We start from the raw sequence: 23,424 nt of genomic DNA on the forward strand, positions 1-23,424 counted from the left end.
GGAGGAGCTCACACCGGCCCTGGACCAGACACGGTGCTTGTACACGGAAAATCTCCATCTTTCAGTATTTAGACAACATCCCAAACTCTGCTGGATGCTTTTGGCTCTATTTCTGCATGCAAATTCACTAAGAGCATCATAAGTGGTGCCCAGGGGAACCAGTGCTGCTGCCTGGGACGTGCACGGTGCCGTCCAAGGTGGAGAAGAGCTCCAAAGCTGACGTGAGGTCAGAAACCGAACCGGGATGCAGAAATACTGGGATGCTTGGAAATTGCATTATTGCTGCTGCTGTTGGAGGTTTTTCTTGAGTATTTCCATTTTTTTTAATGAAATGCAATTATGCTAACGAGGGAGCTCTAATTATAATCCTTCTCCACCACCCTTGGCGGCCGCTCCAAGCGAGGACCTGCGGAACTGGCTCCAGCCCTGCCGGCGGCTCCGGCCCTGGGGAGGGCAGAGGAGGGCACCACACCCCCGGGGGAACCTGCACTTTTGGGTATTGGGATAAACAAAAATCGTTAATATTAAATCACAGTGAAACAAAAGCACCGAGTTCTCACTAAAGCTCTTAATTTCCTTTTAATTTGAGATGGCTGAAATTTCTGGGCAAACGTATTTTTGTATTGCTCCCTTTCCAAAGGGAGCACAGGCAGAAAGTCAGTTCCCAGTTTTATACATTATGATAATGTTTAAAAGTCAATCAAAGCTGCTCCCTGCCCCAAGCCTTGTGCCTGTTTGCCTGCACTCCGGCACCCAGCATAGGCAGCTGTGGGAACAGATTTCCTGTGATGCTTTGGGTGGCTGTGATGACCTTCTCCAAAGAAATGTTTCTTTTTCCTTCTTTTTAAACCAGCAATTAAAGAAAAAGAGATTTTAAACTCTATTCAAAAGAGAAAATTAAAAAAAAAAATTAAAACTATGGCATTCGAACATTGAAAATTGATTCCCACAACCTGAAAGATGTCGAGGTGCCACAAAAGCACCTCCATTAAATTTTCAAATAAAGAAGACTGGAAAACACTGCCTGAACAACTTCTGTGAAATCAGGATTCAGTGGGCTATGTAAAATATTAGTTACTGTCAAACTACCTTACAATAACTCCAATGCTGAATCCACACAGAGTTGGCTCATGCCGTGCACTTGGAGATGAAACTTGGCATCTTGGAACAAAGGTGGCAGGATCCAGCAAGGAGATGAGGATGTACAGGAGGCAGGAAAGAACCAGGGAAATGAAGACTGAGCCTTCTGAACATCTGAGCCCCTCTGAGACCCCAAATCTCATTTCTAGTGCCTGATTTCGCTGCGGAGATGCCAAACAACTTAACACTTACAAAACGGGGAGGACACCTGAACTTACAGGAACGTCTGGGTCTACTTCAGGCACAAAGAGATTGGGGAGATAAGGACAGAACATTTTCATGCATGAACTTCTGAAGAATTCTGTCCACTGAAAAAAAAAAAAAGGCAAGCAGCTTGTTTACCCCTTTAAAAAGAGAATCCAAGAAGCTCCACACAACTCAAGCCCATGGAGTAGGAGAGACCCAAGACTTTGGCATCTTGCCAGACTTGACTCTGAGCATTTTATGGAAGGTCAAAAGTGCACCAGATAAAGGACTGGCATTTAGAGGGAGAATATTCTTCACGATAGGCACTTTCACAATGACTCCAGTGCTTTTAAAAAATAATCTCGAGTTTCCTAGAGCTGTATGTTTTTGTAAAAAGGTTTAGGATGTTTTCCTACATAAGTGGCACTTCAGAAGGATGAGCTGCTGATTTTAGTCAGCATGTGAAATTTCAAAAGCTACGACAGTCAAATGCTTGTAGAAAACAATTTCTGTAGCCCATCACATCCTGCAAGCCTTGTACAACATTTCCAGAGGAGGTTTTTAAATGAATACACAACTGTGGTTGTTTGGGTTTAAAGGAATTCTCTCCTGCCCCATCCTGAAAGTTTCACTATGTTGCTACTATAAAATCCTGTAAGATATTCTGTATGTAATACATGCTTTCCTGTGTGAGCCACTGTGTAGGCAAGTTTTTTAATGTATTTAGGCAGAACTCTCTTGCATCTTCAGTTACGCAAGCAGCACATCTGTGTATATCAGACCAAAAGCATTTGCAGAGAAAACACTGCATTAAAATTCCTGGGTTTGGTCTCTCATTCCCAGGGTTATGGGAGTGCCTCGGATTGCTCAACACTGACCCCTCTGTCAGCCTCGACTCCACAAAGGCAATTACAAATTCAAAGTAAAATGTGTGTTTATGACACCTACCGGCTCCGTGTCCTGCACCCGCTGGACTCTTGTGATCTTACTCAGGAGTTCTGGAGGCAATGCTCCTATTCCTGAAACACCAGGCTTCTATCCAGAGCAGGTGTGGACCCCACGTGTGGATCTGAGCATCCCCCTTCCCACCAGAGACGGAGTCACTCAAGGTCTCGGGATGGGAAGGGTCCTGTCCCAGAAGAGGCTGCAGCAGGAGTGTGATGGCCAGGAGCACTTGGGGAGTGCTGGGGGGCTCCTTCTCCTCCTTGGGCTTGGCCAAGCAGTCCCAGCAAAAAGGCTGGGTAAGGAAAAGCTGCCTGAAGGTCAAACCCACAAACCTGGTTGTCAGCTCAGGGTCTGGGCAGTGCTCGCCAACACGCTGCACGGGGGATTTCAGACCTGACCCTCCAAACTGCAGTTTCTTTCACAGCAAAGACCCAATTTTTTCCTCTCTGTGACTACCTCTGTCACAGGGCCTCCTTAAAAATCCTCAGGTGGGAAAGCAAGGCAAGCCAGAGGAGCACAACTCCCGTGCTCAGTGCATCTTGCGTGCGTGCACTCTGTGCTCCTGACACAAACACATTGCCAAGCTCATTTTAAAAGTATAATATTACAAAGCAAAGTAGTTCTGGCACAACTTCTAGTACTTCTGACACAAAGTGGCCTTTTGGGCCAGTGAGAGGCTCTGGGCTGTTCCCCTGGTGCAGAGTGATGCTGAGGAGGAAGCTAGACCAGACTGGAATTTGGGTTTGATTCAAAGGAAAAGTTAAAAGTCTGGGGGAAGCAGATGCTCAGCTGGTCCAAATCAGAAGAATTTTGTTGAAGCTCATGAAATGATGTCACCACAGCCTCAGCCTTGCCTGCTCATCTAAACAGTTCAAGGCTCTCGAGTGGGGAGAGCTCAGGTGGAGATCTGAGGAGCAGAGCCCTCCTCCTCTCATTTCCCCAGAGCTAGTTTAGTGTCACTGAGAAACTCCAAACCCATCCAAGTAATCCTAATGCAACTTATTTAGTCTATCTAGTCAATTCTTTTAAAGATTACGTGGACGTGGCTGCTTCAAACAGACCAGTTTTCTACACACAGCCCTAATTTTAAGAAGCACTCACAGCTCGGCCCCTTAAAATCACAGCTTTACCTTGGCTGAGTATTAACCCAGCCTGGAAAAAACAACAGGCCTACCTCGTGGGCTCTCTCCCTTGCAGGATTGCTTGAGGCTCTTAATACACTCTCTCTTATTTATACAGCTCCAAATTCTGATGTTAGACATAAATAGGAAAGGGCCTTGACAAAAATGACATCTGAAGCTTAATTCGGCCCTTTGTTAATGGAGCTGTTCAACACAGCAGCTCCCATTTGTGCTCCTGAAGCCAGAAGGCAGCTGGAAATAGTAAACTGGATGTTTTTGCTTTTTTAAAAGTCATATTTTAAAGACTGTTCCGAGTATTGATTCTATTATGCCTCATCTTTGTAGTTACACTCCTACAAAGGTGTGGATGAGCTGCAGCTGCCGGAGGAGCACGTGGTGGAAGGTAACCCTGTGTGAAACCTGAAAGACCTGATGGCAAACCAAGGCATTCCTCTGGTCACATCCCACAGAAAAGGCCATTTAAGTCATCTCAGGCTGGGCAGATCCTGCCTTGCACTTGGGCATCTGGCAGTGAAGTTCACACAAGTACCTGCTCCTCACGTTGTGCTCCTCTGCAGACCTTTCGCTCACATTTTGATGGGTGACCAGCCACGTTTCCAAAAGATAAACCAAGGAGGAGGCAACACAATCCTGGCATAATATAATAAAAAGATTTTTTTAAGGGTTTGGATAAAAGTAGCCCTGAGTGGAGGCAAGAAAGCACCCCCAAATCTCAGGTTAGGGATCTGTCCCTGTACAGCTCCCCTCCCACTGCTGCCTCCACAGCTGCAGATGAGGGAGGAAGGCTGTGAAGTTAATTTGCCCCTTGATTAGGACTCCAAATGTCATTTCTACCTGACATCAGGGCTCTGCCTGTGCTTTCCATTCCCAGCCACTCCTGGCTCCTCGCTCCCATGCCATGACACCAAGTTGGAGCTGGAACAGAGGCAACAGGGCAGGTCCTGGCTGCTGACCCTGCCAGCACCTTCCTGCCCGCAGCCTTCCCAGAAAAACATCTTTGGAAACAGCCAGAGAAGTGATACTGACCCTTTGTCTTTCACAACACCATCAGCTTTTGGTGTAAACACAGAGTTCATGGGTTGGGCAGTTACTGAGAAAGTCACTGACCAAGGGAATAACAAATAAATACCAGAAATAAATAAATAAAAGAAGATGGTATTTTAGCTCTGGGGGTCTTTTTGGAAAATGGGATAAAATGAGTCACACGGAAAAGGGCAGTAAACAGTTTATGTCCTGGAACAGCCATATTACAGTGGAGTGTCCAGAGGTGACACCACCAGCCACATCAGGCCCTCTCAAATTTGGTGTCTTTTCACAACAGTGGATAGTTGCTTCTAAAATTCATCCCCTCACCACCTGCTTCTGTCTGCATGGAAAACTAATTCCTTCCTCCTCAGGATGCAGGACAGACTGTGGGGAAGCTGCTCCCTGCCCGTGGTGGGAAATGCCTTGGAGGAATCTCCAAGGTTGTGATGTCTGAGGAACAAGGAGCAAAGCCAGAGAGCACCAAAGCACCATCACCTCACCTGAAGAGACAGGAACTAAAGACAGAATAGAAGCAACAGGAGTGGGGGAAAAGCTATTTACATTTTTTAGCAGTTTTTACTCTTTTTTCTAACTTAGCTCACACATTCTCAAGCATGAAACTATCACTGATGTCATTTCACAGGGCATCACCAGAAACACAAAGAAAAAGCAGCTGGTTTAGGATCTTTTTGTCTTTATGTTTTGCCTCAACATCCTTTTCGTTCTCTGTGAAGGTACAACTTTTACACAGCCCCATTTTTACAGGAAGAATGTCCCTTTGGAGGTTCAACCACCTGCATGAACCTCTGCAGGGCCCCAAAGCACCTTCCCCTTTTGTGGGGGCAGCAGCATAGATAGTTTATTCATTTCCAAAATGCTTCCAAACAATTTGTCATTTTTTTTTCTTTCTCTTAGCATTTCTGGTCACACAATATTGAGCAATAATAACCAGAGGAGGATGAAAACTGCTGCAGCTTGAGAAGTGAGCTCAGGATATGATTCCTCCTCACCGGATGCCTGGAAGATGTCACTGAAATTCTCTCTCCCTCAGTGCAACCCGTGTGGAGCCAATATGAACTCCCAGCAAAGTGCTTAAAAAGCCATTATTTATAATAACTGTTAAATGATGAGACATTGTTTACCCAGATTGTAAGATAAATTCTCACTTACAGAATGCTTCCCTGACCGTCCTGAACGTCATCTGGTTTTTATTTAAATGCAAAATGAAATTAGGCTCCCAATAACACAGCAGAAGAATTCAATAAGATGGGGCTTTTCACTTACAGTTTAATATTAACATTTTCCCATAAATGTTAATGAATAAAAGTCTACTGTTTTATGTATTATCCATGGTGGGGAGACAGCAGGCTAGGAATGGAAGGGAAGCTAATCTTTTCATACCACAAATTAGGATATATACTTCAAGGAGAACTAAGCATTCCCAGCATTGCCAGGGACCTGGCCACAACCCTGCTTCCTCCGGGGGCAGCCACTGGACCTGGTCCCACAGGGATGCTCCAGGGAGTCTCCTTCCCCACTGATCAGTAAGATCCTCCCCCAGCCAAAATCCCCTTTGGGTTTGTTTCTCCTTTTCCCCCATCCCTCTCTCCTTCTGCCTGACCACATCCCCTAAGACACCCTACAAGCATCAGACAGCCAACACCACCATCAGCCAAGGCCTGATATTTTCAGACTCCACCATGGATAGCAAGGCAAAAATCAGGTTATTATTTGCCTGATCTTCTGCCAGAGAAAGGGGTGATGAAAGGTGAGGGCAGGGCTGCAAACTGCAGCACAACAGGAAACGACACAGCATCCAGAGGGGTGGGAGAAGGACCTGGAGAGGGCAGAGGTGGCACTTTGGGGGCTCACCAAAGGACCTGTGCCTGCTGTTGCCAAAGCAGGAGGTTTGGATCCTGCTGTGGGAGAGGGGCTGAGAGCACTGGAGGCTGCAGGGCCAGAGGGTTGGCTCACACCGGAACATTTGCATTGCTTTGGCTCTTGACCTTCCATTTACTGCTGGGGGTTTTGCTGTGTTAATGTGTGTTTTGCTGTTTGGTGACTCATGCTTCGTCCTACCTCCCTAATAAGTGTTCATTTAACAGTTTGACTGCTTAACAATTTATTGCACAAATGGGTTTCCATTCCACAGCCTCCTCTCCCATCTCCCCCGGAGAGGGCAATGCATAGTTTATGAGAGCTTTGTGATGGCCTGTGCTGCACACCCCAAAAATCAGCAAATACCAAACAGCTCTCTGGGGCTGCTGGGCTCGGGAGGAGGGACGGGAACTGTCTTGTCTTTATTCTGCCACCACCTCAGCAGCTGCAACAAGTTTTGGCTCACAAAACAGCTGTAAAAATACCAGTTCTGGTTCAAATGCTGGGAGACGAGGGCTCTTGTACTTACTAAGAGAGATATGCTTGCCATAAGTCGTATTCTACATAAAAATACCATGCAAAGAATCCTAAAAGGAATGACAAGGTAATTATAGAGATTAGAGATGGAAAAACCCTGTAGTCTCCTGCCCCCTGCTCAGTGTGGGACCACTCGGTGTGGGGCAGACTTCAGGCCTCAGACTTTTAAAGGGAAGATTTAATAAACACTGAGAAACATTTCTAAATATTTAGAAAACTCAAAATAACAGATTTCCAAGCCAAGCTGTGCAAACAGAACATGAATTTAGAAAACTTGTTAAAAAATCAACAGCTTCTGCATGCACCCAAATATATTTCTTTGGATTAGCAGGCATCACCTCATGGGCAGGATGCTGCATGTGGAGCTGGGAATTCCCTGTGGGAATACCTACCATGGCTCTCCTCTTGTTCCCCCTGGAATTAACAGCAGAAGCCTCAGGGATGCAAACAGCTTAATGCTTTAGGAGGGACTCAACAGACAGTCAAATGTGAGCAAAGCCAAGCGAGACAGGACAGAGCTTTAAATTTTCCTGTGAAATTCTGGAGTATTGCAGTTAATTTGCTTCATCATTAGGAGGAAAAACAACAACCCAAAGCAAACCAAAACAAACCCCAACAACAATAACAAATCTCTAAGGAGAAAGGGAACTGTGTCTCTGCTCACCACTTTGAGACAAAGCACTGGAAGGAAAATGTCCAGTTCCAATAATGTCATAACCTGATTACAGCCTGACCAGAAGAGCTAAAACACTTGCAGAACAATGAGTAAGGAATTAAGTTTTAAATTGAGTGCTGGCCCTATCTCGTGTCACTTCTTTATATTCCAGTAGAAAGGACACTGCTGAGCTCATTCCATCCAGAGCAGTGTGGATGCCTGGATGCAGACACCATTTAGTCATCTCCTATATGTTCCTCCCCATTTCTCTCTCCGGGAGGAATGACAAATCCAGAAATGTGACTGCACTTTGTTTTATTATGATATCGATTTTTCTGCAAAGGGAAAAGTGCATTTATCCCCCAGGTCTGTGCGCTGGCAGGAAAGGGTTAACAAAATGTTTATCACAAAGCTGGCTTCAGAGTTGAAAGTAATGTGATCAGTAATGAATTTTGTGTTACATTAGGTTGTATAAATGGACAGACAAGCGCAGACAACAAGTGGCCAGGAGTCGGGGCTAATCTAATGATGTAAAAATAGAGACAGCACCAATTATACTTGGGGCCAGCTCAGAGCTCCTGCAGGGACTGCAAATGAATAGGTACAAATCAAATTACTGACTAATAGACGCACTACAAGAGAGGGCAGTCAATGCTAAATACATTAGGGCCTTGTGACCTCTCTGCTCTGAACAGCAGAATCCTAAATTTGACTTAAAAAAAAAAATAAATCAAAGAAACTCTTGTTCGTTTAAGGAGAGAAACAGAACAATGTTATTTGTGAAATGACTTGAGACACTTTGATATTTTTTTTTTTTGGGTTTGTCCCCCTACGGCCACGTTAGGTATGTGTAGCCCTTGGAAAGCTGAGAGAGGGTTTGCTTTTTAGAACAAGGAAAAAAAAATACTCTTTGTGCAAAAGTTAAGACCTGATAACAATACAGTTGTGTTACATACCAAAACATTTCAAAGCCATGTGCCTCTTTGTGGTGATGTTTTTTACTGCTACTTCACCGGCTGTGTCTGTATCAAAAATAAAATATTTCTTAAAAAAAATGCCTTGATTTAATAAGAAGAAAAAGAAAAGGAATCTCCCCACACCACAACTGATAATAAGCAACTTGTTATCAAATGGCAGAAAAGTCAGAGTTGTCTTGTGGCTTCAATGAACTTAAATTCACACCAGAAACATTCATGGCATCAGCATTGACATCCCCCTCCCCCTGAAATAATGTATGACCTGGAAGAACTTCCACTAAAAACTCCCAGGGCCGGTGGCAAGATGGATTTGGAGACCTGGGAAATTGCAGGGAAATGAAAAATGCTCCTGTTAGCCCTGGAAGGGCTGTGGGATGGGACTGCTCAGGGACACCCTTGGGCAGGAGAGAGCAAGAAGCCCAGGCTGAAGTGCTCCATGTCCCAAAATGTGTGCAAGGCCAATGCTCCTCTTGCCCAGCACTTCAAAAGTTGTGGCTCCTAAAGAGCCAGAATTTTCCTTCCTTTCAAACGAGGCCCATCCAAATAAACCTTTTGCAGGAAGAACTGCACTGAGCTCTTCAACTTATTTGAGGGGGTAATTTAATCTCTGACCCTGGGATGAATATTCTGAAAGCTCAAAGGCTGCTTTTAGCATGGATGTTATTTGATCCACCAGTGGGTTTGCTGCCCGAGCTGGTTTTGCACTGAACCTGTGCAGAAATCTCTTGGCAGAAATGCTCCGCAGAGGGAAAATCCACTGCTCTGTGTTCCTGTGTTCCTACAGCCCATGTCTGAGTTAGGATTAGGACCAGCTGAGGAGAGAGAAGGGGAAAACTGTCTTAGGTAAATTAAAAGGAAGAGGAAGGAAAGAATGAAAGGAGGGAGAGACAGAGAGAGGGGAAGGTACCAATGGAAGCTCTTACTCTATAAAGGGCTAATCCTATTCCTGAAATTAAATGTACAGATACATCTATGCTCAGGTGGCTGCTGATCTTTGAACAGAGCTTGTGACCACAGGTATCTTTGGAAAAAATCCCCAAGGATGTTCCTTGCACAGGAGTCACTGGCTCGCTCTCCTCCCTCCGCTTCCCACCTCATCCAGGCACACCAGGAAATGCGTGACTTCACCTCTCCAAGCCCCACACTCCACAGAAAGATCTCAAAATCATCCCCCTGCAAATCTCAGAGGTGTCCAGACCCGAGTTAGGCTCAGGCTGGTGTAACCACACGGCTTTGGCCGAGGACCAGGATCCCAACTGCCCGGAACACCGATCCCGGGTTTCCTACGGGCTATTCCCTAACAGCACGTCTAATTAGCTCCACTTACTTACATCCCATTAATCAGGTTAAAGAGTTTGCTTCAACATATGAGCTTCCTTCATCGCATTATGAGTTTGTTCATGACGTTTGGAAGGAATCCAGATGGTTTCCTCCGAGGGCCAGAGGTGCAACTCACCGCTGTGCCACGGGGCTTCCCACGGGCTTGGAGTTTTGCAGGAGTTTTGGAAGAAATATATATTTAAAAAAAAAAAAAACCATCCTGTTGCTCTGACTGTAATGGCTTGGTCCCCCTATGATAGACTAATTTTAAATATTAAGCCTAGAAATCACCAAAATACATTTGAAAGCTTGAAAAATGTACTTGCTGAAGGAATAGGTGAATCAGAGGATTTACTGATTACTAAATTGTATTTTTGGAGGGAAAGATTTCTAGCCTGGGCTGGCAATTTCTGCATGTCCAGCTGAAGTGGAATGCTGTCAGAGATATTTGTCTCCTGAAAGCACAGTTTCATAAATCACATAAATCTTTTTTTTTTTTTTTTTGGGAATGCACTGTGAAGTTCCAGCACACACTCAGAAACTGCACTGCAAATGTAAATATTGTAGCTGCTTGAAAACAAAGCTTTGCAAGCAAAAGAGGGCACTGACCACTAACATTTGGGAGTAGACCTAATTTTTTTTTTTTTTCAGTGAGAGTTTGACAGAAACAGCAAAAACATCTTTTTGCATCTTTGCCAATTTACGCCCTCTTTGGAATTAAATGTGTATCTGGGCTGACAGCTTATGTACAGCAGACTCCACTTAAGATAGACATGGGTCGTCTGGATAATTGGATAACAAGGAGAAAAGCTGGTTTCCCAATCAAGTCAACTAGCTGGATGACTGGAGTTATCATTTAGGTCACGAGGAAAGGAGATTTTTGGGGGGTCATTTTCCAGACCTGGTTCTTCTCCCATCCACTGTCCAACAGCCCTTGGCAACCAGCTGGAGTTGGAGGTGGGAAAGACCCATCTAATTCCCCTTCCCTGCAAATGCCAGATTATCCCTTATGTTTTTAGCATTCTCCAGTTTGATGTTTCTGGAATGACCAATCTTTGGGTCATTTCTGCCTCTGCCAGTAGCCAGGACCCAGGGTTAGTGTTGCCATTCCTGCTCTGCAGTGCAAGGGGGCAGGTATCAAAGACCCTGTGAGTATCTACCCCCCCTTATGTCTGTGCACCACGAGCACATGCTTCCTCCTCACTCCTGCAGCACATCAGCCCTGATTACTAAATAAATCTACGTGTCAGCTATGCCCTAACAGTTAAGGCATTAAAAGAATCTATTTATCTCTTGCCATTAAGTGCATGTCAGGGCCAGTTGAGCACTTGACAAAGTCTCACTGTCCACCCTACTGCCCATTTTTTGTCCACACAGTGGACCTGTGCACTGCATGTGCTCCATATCTCAACATTCCGAGTTAGAAATGTTCATTAATTCGTGTTGCAGCTCGAGTAAGACTTTGCACGTTTTGCTAAATCTCTGCAAAATCTATTTAAGGACTGAAGCGAATCCAAGGAGCACAAATAGAGGTTGCAGGATGCACAACATAAAGGCATAAGCAAGTTAAAATAAGCCATTTTAGGATTATTAGAAGGAAGATTATAACTTCCACAATTCTGAGTCCAATGCAGAAATATAACCACTGGTTTTGGAAGCAGCGCCAACATAAAAATCAACTACCAACAAGCAAACCTTCAGTGTGTCCTTTTCTGCTGAACTCTTTGCTGTCCTTTTGCTGCAGGGAGTGGGCAGCAGAGAAACCAAGGAAGAAAACTGCATGTTTTCAAAGCTAAACCAGTTCAGCTGAGGTTGGGTACAATGTAAGTGCTTTGGGGAAAGTGAAAACTCTCCTACTTGTTACGAGGCAACAAAGATGCCTCTTCTTTGAAGCCAGGGTAATGTAGCTCCACACTTATCTTCCCCCATTTATTAAGCAGCAGACAGATGAGCCCTTCCCTGTGCTCCCAGCCTGAGGAATGGTGCTGGCAGCCAGTGCCAGTCGACTCCCTCGGCAAGTGCAGCTCTCCAGGTACCATCTGAGCAGGAGAGAACTTTTTATGTCTGTCTGGTAAGAGGAGCAGCTCAAGAGCTGTCAGGGGATGGAAGTGGAAAGGGCACGGGAGTTCACTGCCTTATCACCAGGTTCTCTCTGCTGCTCTGAGTCACCACATGCCCAGATCCTGAGAATAAAGTATGTTAGTGGTAGAGAGAATCCCACGACAGGCAGGAAAACACAGAGTGTTAATGAGAGCAGGAGGAGGGTGGTGGGATGGGGTGAGCCGGGTCAGTGCTCACGTTACTCATTACTGCCACGTACATTTGCTGCTCTGAGTTGGCACCCACCTTGCTCTCATTAGGAAGATTTATGTGTCTGGAGTAAAAGCAGGGAGAAATCTCTCTGGATGAATTTTAGCTCAGTGATGGCATCCCTGCAAACAGCTCCTTTCTGCCTTTACACCTGCAGTGCTGTGAGCCTCAGCCTTTGCCAGAGAAGTTGGCTCTCACTGCCATCAGCTGGGCTTGGTGGAAATGGAAGGAAAATACAGGGCTCTGTCTCTGACAAAGTTCTTGGTTTACAATATAATATACTGTGAAGTCTCCAGGGCAGTCAGTCACCTTAGCTTGGCATGTCTGGAAGGCTTCAGCTTTCAGAGAAGGTATTCCCCTCACCTTTCCCCTACCATCCACAGCCTGAGGGGTGCTGACCCGTTATCAGCAGTGGATACCCTCCCAAAGTTCACACTGATCACAGTGTGGGTCAGTAAGTGATGAAATATGTGCCTTTCTCTATTTTCACAGCCTGTTTTTTCCACCTTCCAAGCCCTTTACAGACACGAGCTGACTAAACTCCACACCAGCACCGTGAGGCAGCTCTATCCTCACTGCAGTGATGGAGCTCTGGAGTCATGGACACATGAAGTGCCTCATCCAAGGCAACAAGCTGGTGAGGATTTGCACCAGATCTCTAAGAGATCCACACTTAGTCTTCAACCAACTCTTTCTGTTAATACCAAATCTTAAACCAAATCCTTTGACTTCATCTTTCCCAAGATGGAAATCAGAGGAGAGACAGCTGGAAAGGTGACCAGTTGGGTTAAAAGGGCTTAAATTCTGCTCTGAATCCTCCTCCTGCAGACTGTGGGAGGCAGATGCAGTTTTTGTACCTGCTGTATGTGCCCAAAGGTGACCCACCTGCAAAGCAGGGGAGGAGCCCTGGTGGGAGAGACCCTGCGCCTTCTGGAGGAGCAGGAAGAGCTCAGAGCAGCACAAGACTCTCAGCAACACATGAGGGCAAAAGCAAAAGGAAGAGACAACTCCTGCCTTACACAGCCTTCCTGAAAGGTCCAGGGGTTGGCATTCCCACACCTTTCTGCCAGAGTTCCTCCTCTTTTTCTTTCCCAGGCAAGCTGCCAGAAGAGCAACAAGCGAGCTGGCAGCTGATGTCAGGAGCCACCATAACTGTTGGGTGTTTTTACTAGAGGTGTTTTTTAGAACAAGTCAAAATTAATGGAGACAATAAAACCGCAATAGCTGCGTTTTAATTTCTGAGCATCTCCTACCACGGGGCCCCTCCTGACAGCATAATCTCTGACGTGCCATTCCATTTACTTAAACAGATGATATAATTTATCAATATAATGGACACTGATGAAGATGGATTAATTTGGATTACAGAACCAGCGGCTCTATTCAGGACACAAAATGAGGATATGTGTGATTATGACATTGTTTGGAGCAGGGTGGGCAAGGGCAGCAACCTGCAGAGAAACTCGGGTGCTCCTGAGCTGGCAGGAGAGGGAGGAGAGCCCTTATGATAAAGGGCTTCACGTGCCAGTATTTTTCTTCAACTTATTTAAGGTTTCTCAGACTGTGTTTATGGGAGGTATCACTAATTCCCTTCTATGAATGACCTCGCTCGCACTGAGATATCCCCCCCTCCAAAAGTTAATCAGAGAGAGAGAGAGAGAGAGAATGCACAGAGAAAAAGAAAAGCAAAACTTAAAATAAATAAATAAATAAATAAAAATTAAAAACAAAAATCACCATTGGGTGAGATGTACGTGATCTCTGATCACACCTCTTCTTTGTACCTGTTCCTGATCCCACTATGTCCCTGCTGGGGGATTCGCACATCGCGTCGGCCAGGCGCTCCCGCAGGCCCTCCTCCGTGTGCTCCATGGAGGACATGTGGCGCAGACCGAAGTTCTCGGGCCAGCTCCCGCACACCTCCAGCAAGGTCACGCTCCGGTCGAAGGCACCTTCAACAGACAAACGGGACATGTTTGGGACACGTTTGGGACACGCTTGGGACACGCCAGGACCAACCTCCTCCCGCGCGGATCACGAGGGAAAGAACAAAGCCCCTTTTCGCGTCTGGAGGCGGTGAAAAGGTAATTTTGGCAACTTGGTTGTGAGTGTTGGTGCTACCAGCACAGCAGAGCCTTAAATACTGACCAGCCGAGACCAAGCACTTGTAAACGAAATTAAAATAAAATTAAAATACAGACCCACTTCTGGTCTCGCACCAGCGAGAGTCACAAAAGCAGCATAATAATGCAAATGTGAATGATGTGTAATGTTAAAAAAAATGCACTTTTAAGTATATGTTAGACATCTAGAAATTATTTTTCAAGTTGATTTGTCTTGGTGTTACCAGCACGGCAGGATTAGATAGAGCCCTAAGTACTGACCAGCTTTGACCAAGCAACTCTAAGTAAAAAGGTTAAATTAAAAATACAGACCCAATTCCGGTCTCACAGCAGTGAGAGTCATGAAAGCAGCACAGTAACAAAATGTGAATGACATGCAATGTTAAAAAACATACATATGTTTTTAAGTATATGTTAGACAACAAGAAATTACTTTTAAAGTTGATTTGTCTTTCACTGGGCTGCTGCTGAGATCCTTTCCCCCCTTCCTACCTCACACAGTGGAAACAGTCAAGTCATTTTGTCTTTGCCAATAGGCAGAAATTTTAGCTCAAACCCCTTTCTTGCACTTAAAACAGAGAACTGCAACAGTGTGGCAGAGCTGCCTCGTGTCTGAAGTGTGTTTGCTGAGGGAAGAAAGTGAGCCCTTCCCTCAGTCTGGGGTATCTGTGGGTTTTCTCTGTTCCTGCCCGGTGAAGTTTTAGGTCAAACGTGCTCCAAGAGAGACTCTTTCACCAGCAGCACGTTACTGAAGATGCTGGTTCTTGTGACGGAGCGCACGTACCTACAAAAGACACTTCAAATAACCCCTTGACTTGCAGTTATTACCTCATTCACAGCAGGGTATGATGTTCTGCCGAATGCAAAGATTAGATTCCGAATTCAGGATCACTTCAAAGTACAAATTAAAATGATTCTCCTTTATTATACAGCAAGTCTTCTGCGAAGGCTTACTTAAATCATTCCCACTTGGAACAAGATTACAGTTATGCTTTGTTGCTTCAAGCACATACCATTTACTCCACTATTAGGTAACTGAATATGCAGCGTTTATTGTGCCTGGTTTCTGCCAGCCTACTGGGGGGGGCGGGGAGGGGGGAGAAAAAATGCAAATGCCAATGTTTCTCAAAGTTAAAAGTACATGAAACACGTCCTTGTTATCAGGCCTTTGGTTTTCCCCTTTGATCAGCCGTCAGAAACTATCTACACTTGTAGTCTGTGACTGTACAGCTTCACAACACACCCCCTGCCACTGACAGGTGGTAATAGAAAGGGTGAGAGACCAAGCCCCGCGGCAGGCGTCCCTTCCTCTGATAACGTCCAAAGTACCGGGTGATAACCGTTAGTAAACACTCGGGCAGCCAGTTAATCCATACATCAGCAAAGAGGGGCAGATAATTTTGAACTCTAATGGCACGGACAAAAGCACCAGGGCTGGCATTTCAGGGATTTATATGGGCTGCAATGGTGACTCCTGGCTCCTGAATTTCATCGGCGCGCAACAAACTTTGATTTATCTCCTCGCCTGGCTGCAGAGTGGATTCCTGGCACTAGAAAACCATCAACACTGAAATGGACCTCTACAAAATGGGACCGTGGCTCTTATGTGATACATGCACTTGAACTCTGGATGAATCCCAGTTTAAACCAAGAGGAGGAATGACCAAATATTTCAACTTTTAATGGGTCTTTGGATTTATAAGGTTGCTCCAGTCTACTAATTTGTTTTAAAGCAAGGGTTCTTGAAGCTTGTTTGAGAAAATGCAGTGAGGAGGCGAAGTAATTCCGGTGATGTTTAAGTCTCTGAAACATTTTCATGATGTCAGCTCTCCTAAAGGCAGGAGGAAAAGCAAAATTTGATCTTTTTTTGAAGCTTTTTTCCCCCCAAGCCATCCTTCTACAGTTTCATGCAACCCTGAGACTCCCACTCTGCACATACTCCAAGACTCCACGGATTTCAGCTGTTTTTGACAGGCCTGTTCACATACCCAGAGAGCCACTGGGGGGGCTTTTAAACCTGCTTCCCAAACCCCAGGATAGCAGTGGGGGGATGATGAGCTCCCACAGGTTTGCAGGGTTGTGCCAGAGATGAGAAATCTCCTCTTTCCTGGTGTCTGCCTTTATTCCTGAAGTGAGAAATGGGAGCATTTCTGCTCCTATAAGCAGACACATGAATAATAAGGCAAATGGCTTTTGAAGCTCTGCCAAGATGCCTGCTTATGTGTACAGGGAGAAACTTCGTGGAGCGCCGGGCTCTGGCTCCTGAGATACTTGAGTGAGAGCAAAGGAGACAAGTGCAGTGTTACCTCTGCAATCAGGGCCAGGAGCTGCCAAAACTTCTTAGCAGCAACGTGTGAGGTTGCAAGTGTTAATGCAAATGCAGGTTAGAGGGATTAACTGCACTGAAAGTTTTCTTGTAAAAAAAAACCCAACAACCTATAAGGCTGGGGAAGCTCTAGTTTTATCTTTCTTCCCTTTTCAGTCCTTTTCCACGTTAGCAGTGCACATCTGGCAATACTATCCATGTCCAGACATCCAGCTGTGATTCAGCAGCCACTGCTGCACCTCGTGGGTGAGTGCCCTGCCTGTGAGTAACAGGAGAGGTCTGTGCACCAGCATCTGGTCCGGGCTGCAGTGGCACCCACAAATTCCTCCTTATTTCCATACACACATCGATAAAAGGTGTTCTGGGTAAAGCTGAACACGCAGAGTGTGACTGAGGTTATTCTGGCTGTAGGGGTAGAAAATGGGACCTTGTTTGAGCAGGCAGGTCCTTTCCTACTGTAAATCCCTGGCTCTGTCCCTCTCTGATGTAAAACAAAACCGCTCCAGCAAAAACAAGACCAATTGTCATACACCTTCCTGTCTGTCCTGCCACTGCATCGGCAGACAGCACATGTATCAGAGTAAAATGATTTTTTCAAGGCAGAATTAAGTCCTGGGTATTTTTACACCTTGGAAAATTCTTCTGTGGAGTGTGTGTGACACGGCAGTGGGCTGGTTGCTCCCAGGAGCCTGCGGGTGCTTTGCCCTCCGTGCATCGTTCCCGACGGCACACGGGTTAATGGCATTAAACTTACACTGATAGCAGCTCGCCCTATCTCTGCTATTTATTAAATTGTAATCTCTCTCTCTCTCTCCCTGGCTGCCTCGCTCTCCCCTTTTCAATCCCAGTATCTCACTTGATAACGGATCAAATTCCCCATCGCCGGCCAGCGAGAAGTTTACAAATAAACCTCAGTGGAGCGTCCTCGCTCCCAAAATCCCCCAACCCCGCCGCCGGAATGTGCCTGCAGAACCAGCGGGGCTGAGAAAGCTCCTGCTGATTCCAGGGATTACTGAGGGTTGAGAGAAGGCAGGCTTTGCCTTGTGCTGCCACTGACAGACCGCTGAAACCCTACTGACAGCCACCAATATCAGACCCTGACGTGTGAAGCCCAGACTTCCCTCTGTCCCCCGCCCGGATACGGCTTTGGCAGGGGAACAGGTTCCACCTAAAAGGAGCAATTCATTTAGAAACAACTCAAGAACCAGCAAATTGGGTATTATTTGAGTCAAGCAATTACTAGTGAAATCCTGGTGAAACCTCATTAAATCACTGGAAAAAAAAAATCCCCTTGACTTAAAATTATGCCGATATTTCATCCTATTGCACAGTGTTTTGAGGCCAGCAGAACACTCACTTCTCTGCTTATTTACTGGAGATGAAACTGGGTGGGAATAAAGACCACCAGCCTTCTTTGTATGATGTCCAAGCATCATCCCAGACCCACAGCACTACCAATAAAAAACCCCAGATCAACCCAAATGGAACAAGAATGACCCTTGGATTGACCATCTGGGTCAAAAGTGCTTTGTTTTGCAATTGCAGTTTAAGTTTACACTGCTCCAAACACTCCGAGCTAATTGTGCTCCACACACAGGATTTTCCAATTACAACTCTAATTTTTGCCTGAAAACAACCTCCCACTTCTCCCCTTCCATGGATATTTGTCTCCCTTTTCTCCCACCACTGCCAATGGAGCAGAATCAGGTCCTCACCTTTCTGCTTAACGTTTCTCGCATTTTATTAATGGCAAAGGCTTCTGTTATTACTCACACCAAATTACCTTGCTTAGACACACGGGATTTAGCATTGCAATTGTTTCAAGGCTTTTAATATAAAAGCAAAATAAATTCTACAGAAGTAATTAAAAAAAACCCTCACCCTAAACCTTGGAAATGTCCTTTCATTTCCCAGCCCCACCAACCAAGAGCGAGAAAACCAGAGAAACTTATTTTCTCCTCTGAAAAAATTTAGTAGTAAAAAGTATTTTTACAAAATGTTTTAATGCTTCTAGTGTGTTATTTTTCTAAGTCAAAATAGCTAAGCTAAATCTTTCACCATAGCCCTTTAATTCGAAAGCCAGGGAAAATTTTTTTCATTAAACCTCTGGACGGCTTTGTTTAAAATATGAAATCAAGTAGCTCCATTTCCTGTCTTCTAAGGAACAGTAAATCAAACAGAGAACGTTCTCCAAAAATACAGTAATGGTTCTATTAAAGAGCTTGACAGTTTTGAGCCTCACCTCGCATATTGCAACATCAGGGTGAGCAAAAATAACAGAGTCAACGGGGGTGGGGGGGAACGACCTGCCAGTTTTCACTGATAGAAGATGCATCCTGATCAATGGGATGGGGGTTGACCCTGTGTGATGTTGGACCTGGGGGGTACCAAGGGGGGCTTGGAGGGACAGGAGGGGTCGCCCATCACTTCTCCTGCCTCTTCAGAAGCAAGAGAGGGCTTTGAAGGAAGTCCCAACCCACTTGGCACTGGCCGTGCTGGTGAGTACAGCGGGGGCAGGACGGAGCTGCCCAGAAACACCTTGGCCGGGAGCGGGAACCCCACGGGTGTGTGAGGGACCAGCACATGGAAACCCTTGCCCAAAGCAGTGAGTCAAACTGTAACATACCCCGTTCAAACATTAAGGGTTGAACTTTCCTACAGGCCCTGCCAATTCCCTTCCATGCCATAACTTTGTGACTCCAGGGGGAATGGCACAAAGCGGCCGCTCTCAGTGCTCCAACGGGGATCTGCCCAAATGCCTCATTTGAGGGTGGGGGAAGAAACATCCCCCCGACCTGCCCCAGATCTGGCTGCTGACCATGTGGCACGTGCTGCTGATCCCCACCCATGCACAGCTGCCATGCTGCAGTCCCAGCCCCCTGTGGTCAGCTCAAGTGGGACAGAATGCTCCAGCTCATCCCTGTGAACCACTGCTACACCAAGGTGTAAGTGCTAATTACTGCCTTTGGAAACGATGGCAGGAGCTTCAGCCTTCGGAGTGACTCTATTCCCTGTCATCTTCCCTCCCACAGAGTTTCTTTTTTTCCAGAACCTCTCACAGTTCTGTTATAAACAGGACATTACTCACCAGCCCTGTATCCTGTGAGTGCACTTCATTAACGGAGCCTTCGGCCGGGGTACCCAGTCCCACAGGCAACCAACACTTCCAAATCCCTTTGAACTCCTGGCTGAGCGAGCCCGAGAGGTTCCTCGTCCCTCCCCAGCACTCCAGGCTTGTAAACAAAACCCCTGTTTATTCCTCTGTCAGTGTTTCTAAAGGAGCTCTGAGCAAACATGCAGCTGCCGGGAGCTGCCTCGGGAGCCCCCGTGCCCAGCAGCTCCGTGGGATGAAGGATGGTCCAGAAGGAAGTTGCCCAACCACTGCCCATGTCCCACACGGCCACAGACTCAGGACAGTGGCCAAGGCAACGATGGCAATGTTCAGGATCACAGTGATGTCGTGGTGAAAGCTCAGCAGGTCCTTAGGGACCATCTCACCCTCCTGCTCCTCCTCACATCCTGAAAAACTCCATCTCCTCCTGCACAAGGGGTTAACCAGGGGCTCAGGAGGAGCATTTTGGATGATTAGGAGCATAGCCAGCGATCACAGCCATCCTGAAGGCTTTCAAACACGAGCGAGGCTGCAATTTTCAGAGCTGGAGCAGCGAGACATTTTTATAAATACATAAATCTTTTCAAGGAAAAACAAATATAGAGGAAAGAATGTAAACATTATTGTAAAATGCATAATAAAATGTCTGTTGTTTGTTAATTTTGCTCCTTATTATCCAGCCTATCTGTACCACCGATGTTGAAACATTTGCCTTTTTTTTTTTCCTTTTTTTAAACTCTCTTATTCATTTAAAAATAGTTTCCTGCATGTTATATGAATAAGCAAAACCTAAGGTCCTAAATCCAGGGGAACTTTGAAGTATGAAACCCGTGGTCTATGGGAACTATGTTTTCATTAATCAAAGTAGATGTTTCTAAAGCCATCAGATTTATCATGACTGGATTTCATATGTGAAACCCAATATACACACAGACATACACTGCTTGTCCTTTTGGATTAGTGCTGACCTTTTACTCTCCTTTCTGAAGGATCTGCCTTTCCTCAGAGCAGGGCTGCCCTGCTTTGCCAAAGGAGCCTTGACAGAGTGCGGTTCCAACTCTCCGCTTTCTGTGTCTGAGGACGAGTCTGGGCTAAGGTCAAAACATAAATGATTAAGTGTATTTATTAAACTCTGCCTTCGCCTTGAATGCTCCCAGCCACTCTGTTAGATGCCATCCAAGTGCAGATTCCTGCTGGCAGCACACCTGGCCACCAAACCAGGCACCCCAGAGCTGCCACCACACCACGCCGAGCCCCGCAACCGCGACGCTGAGCGAAGCCCCCCCCAAGCCCCTTGAGCACTGCCAAGAGCTCCTCCGGCCCTTGCTGAGCTCCTGGCTTCCCCAAGGCATGGAGGTTAGTGAAAGGACATGGCAGAGATTGGATGGCTTAAAAACCGGAGGCAGGATGTGACATCCATCCAGAGCAGGACTTAAAAGATAAAACGCAAAAAAATGCGCGTTCGGTGTCAACGGGGGAATTGATGCCCCTGTGGTTTTGCAGCACCAGAAGCACAGGACTTTGTCATCTTGCTCTGAAGAGTCACGTGGGGGCTGGGGCACAGGTGGGGACAGGTGGGTGCTGTCATGGGCTGCAGGCACCCACGGAGAAGGTGCAACTCACCCCCAGCCTAAGGAGCACAGCGCACTGAAAAATCAGATGAGCGCATTTTTCCAATACTGGATGCCATTTATCCAGCTGTCTAAAAGCAAAAAAGGAGATGGAAACTACAGTATAAGTGGATGCTATTATGATTTTAAAAACAAAATATCCCTCCGTAATAAAATTAATTTCCAAGAAATTCCCTCCCCCTCCCCAGTCCCCTTGAACAGCAAGATTCCTGCATATTTTAACGCTTTAAAGAATCAGAAAGCCTGGAAAAAATCAGGAATGCTACAATCGGCCCCAAACCCCCTTAGAGATTAACATTTCTTTGTATTTAATCCTGGCATAAAGCAGAGTGTCCTGAAGGACAGAGGGCTCTGCAGGAGCCGGGGTGGGTGTGAGTCACCAGGTACGACTCTGCACAGCAGAAAAACTTCACCTGATGTTCTTTCAACCTCCAGGTCTGGAAATTTCATTAAAAAAGGATTCGCAAAAGATCTTCAGCACTTCTTAGTTTTTGCAAGGTTGGAAATGTTTTCTTGTGGTATTCACATACTTACAATTCTCAGTCCTGGTTAAAATTAGAAAATCCAGTAACGTGTTTTTTTTTTTTCTTTTTTTCCCTCCTAGTAAAATTTCCCACTCTCTGAAGATCTACGACTTAGCTAAGCTTACAAGAAGATGATTATTGAGATTTTCAACAATGCCTAGGAAATTTAAACACGCAGTGAATTCCATTAAATCTCAGCGGAGGCTTTTTTAGAGGAGTCTTTATTTTGTTTGACTTCTCAGCTGAAGAAAAGCCGCGATTTTAGGATGCTGTGGGGAGAGCGGGGCAAGATGCAGGAAGGACACATCTGGCATTTCTGTGACACTACAGAATGATCCTGATTTGCCTATTTGTTTATATGCCAAGTAATTTCTGAACTCCTGGGAAGAGGTTTGCAGGCCTACCTTGCCTTAGTGAGGTAGAAATGCCAATTCCACTGCAGGGACTGGAATAATGCATTACTTCCCTTAAGAAAACAGCAAGATTTATCTTGCTTATTATCAATCTCGTGGCATGTGCAAATGCAGATATATATATATATACATGTACAAAGGACACATAATGGATTATAAAAGGCTCATATTTACCCACAAGTAAGGAAAGATCTGACAACTCATCGGGGTTTTCGGGATAACTAAGATCTTATGTTACACTTTGAGACACAAGCGTGGATTTGTCATATTGCTTGGGAGTTAGTGGTAACTGCCCGAGCCAAGGAATTTAATTCTGATTGTTTCATTTGAATTAAAAAAAAAAAAAAAACTTAAGTGTTGAAAAAACATTGGAACCGTGCTATGTACTAATATATCACTCAAATTGTAATAGGAGACTCTTTCTTGTGTAATAGAAACAGAGAGTGTAATGCTTGGAAAGGCCAAGTTCATTGTGGGTACAGTTCATCTGCAGCTGAATGCTGGGGATACTGGATTTTAAACCTGCTGCAAAGGAAGGGGGGGGTCATTTCTTCTTCATAAGTAATTTGCAGCCAGAAAAAGGTTCAGGAACAAGGGGAGATAATAGAAAGCTTGTTGTCAGCCAAGAGAGGCTCACAGCAGAGCATCTGTGGGGAAGCAGCTGAGCATCGACACTCCGGAAACACGAAATTTCCTTTACATCACTGACAACTTGGTAAGAGAGAAACTGAAATATTTTTTGCATTATAGCAGCAAAAGTTCCTCTGGTCTCATATCACCTTTCCCAGATGAAACATTTCTCAACCCAGCTGACATATAAACAGAAACCAAAATATTTTCCTAAGGTGCATCACTAATCCAGCTCGGGGCCTCCAACTTGTAATTTATTTATCTTACCTCACTATGAGATAATGTAAGCGCCAGTTCCAAGCTACTGTCTAATAACTACTTGTACATGGGATAAATAAATCTCATTTGCAAACACCAGGCACTCGCTGGGTGTTTGGGAAGAGCTCACAGGGTGACTTTTCCTGCTGGTCTCTCTGCCCAGCACGTGGATGGTCACACCCAGCCCCTGCCATCGCCTGCAGCACAAGACACAGAATTATGGAAGGGTTTGGGTTGGAAAGGACCTTACAGACCACCTTGTTCCACCCCCCTGCCATGGGCAGGGACACC

The 23,424-nt window shown here is 45.6% G+C and overlaps 1 protein-coding gene across 1 annotated transcript in view; it reads right to left on the reverse strand.

The window, feature by feature from the left end:
• BCAS3 (BCAS3, microtubule associated cell migration factor) overlaps nt 1-23,424 on the reverse strand; it is a 316,591-nt gene that overhangs the window by 7,391 nt on the left and 285,776 nt on the right. The window contains exon 26 of the mRNA XM_017821512.1: nt 13,901-14,068. Coding sequence (XP_017677001.1) covers nt 13,901-14,068 — 168 coding nt within the window. The remainder of the gene's footprint in view (nt 1-13,900; nt 14,069-23,424) is intronic.

Source organism: Lepidothrix coronata, unplaced genomic scaffold (assembly GCF_001604755.1).
Source record: "Lepidothrix coronata isolate B3197 unplaced genomic scaffold, Lepidothrix_coronata-1.0 Scaffold91, whole genome shotgun sequence".
Taxonomy (NCBI): domain Eukaryota; kingdom Metazoa; phylum Chordata; class Aves; order Passeriformes; family Pipridae; genus Lepidothrix; species Lepidothrix coronata.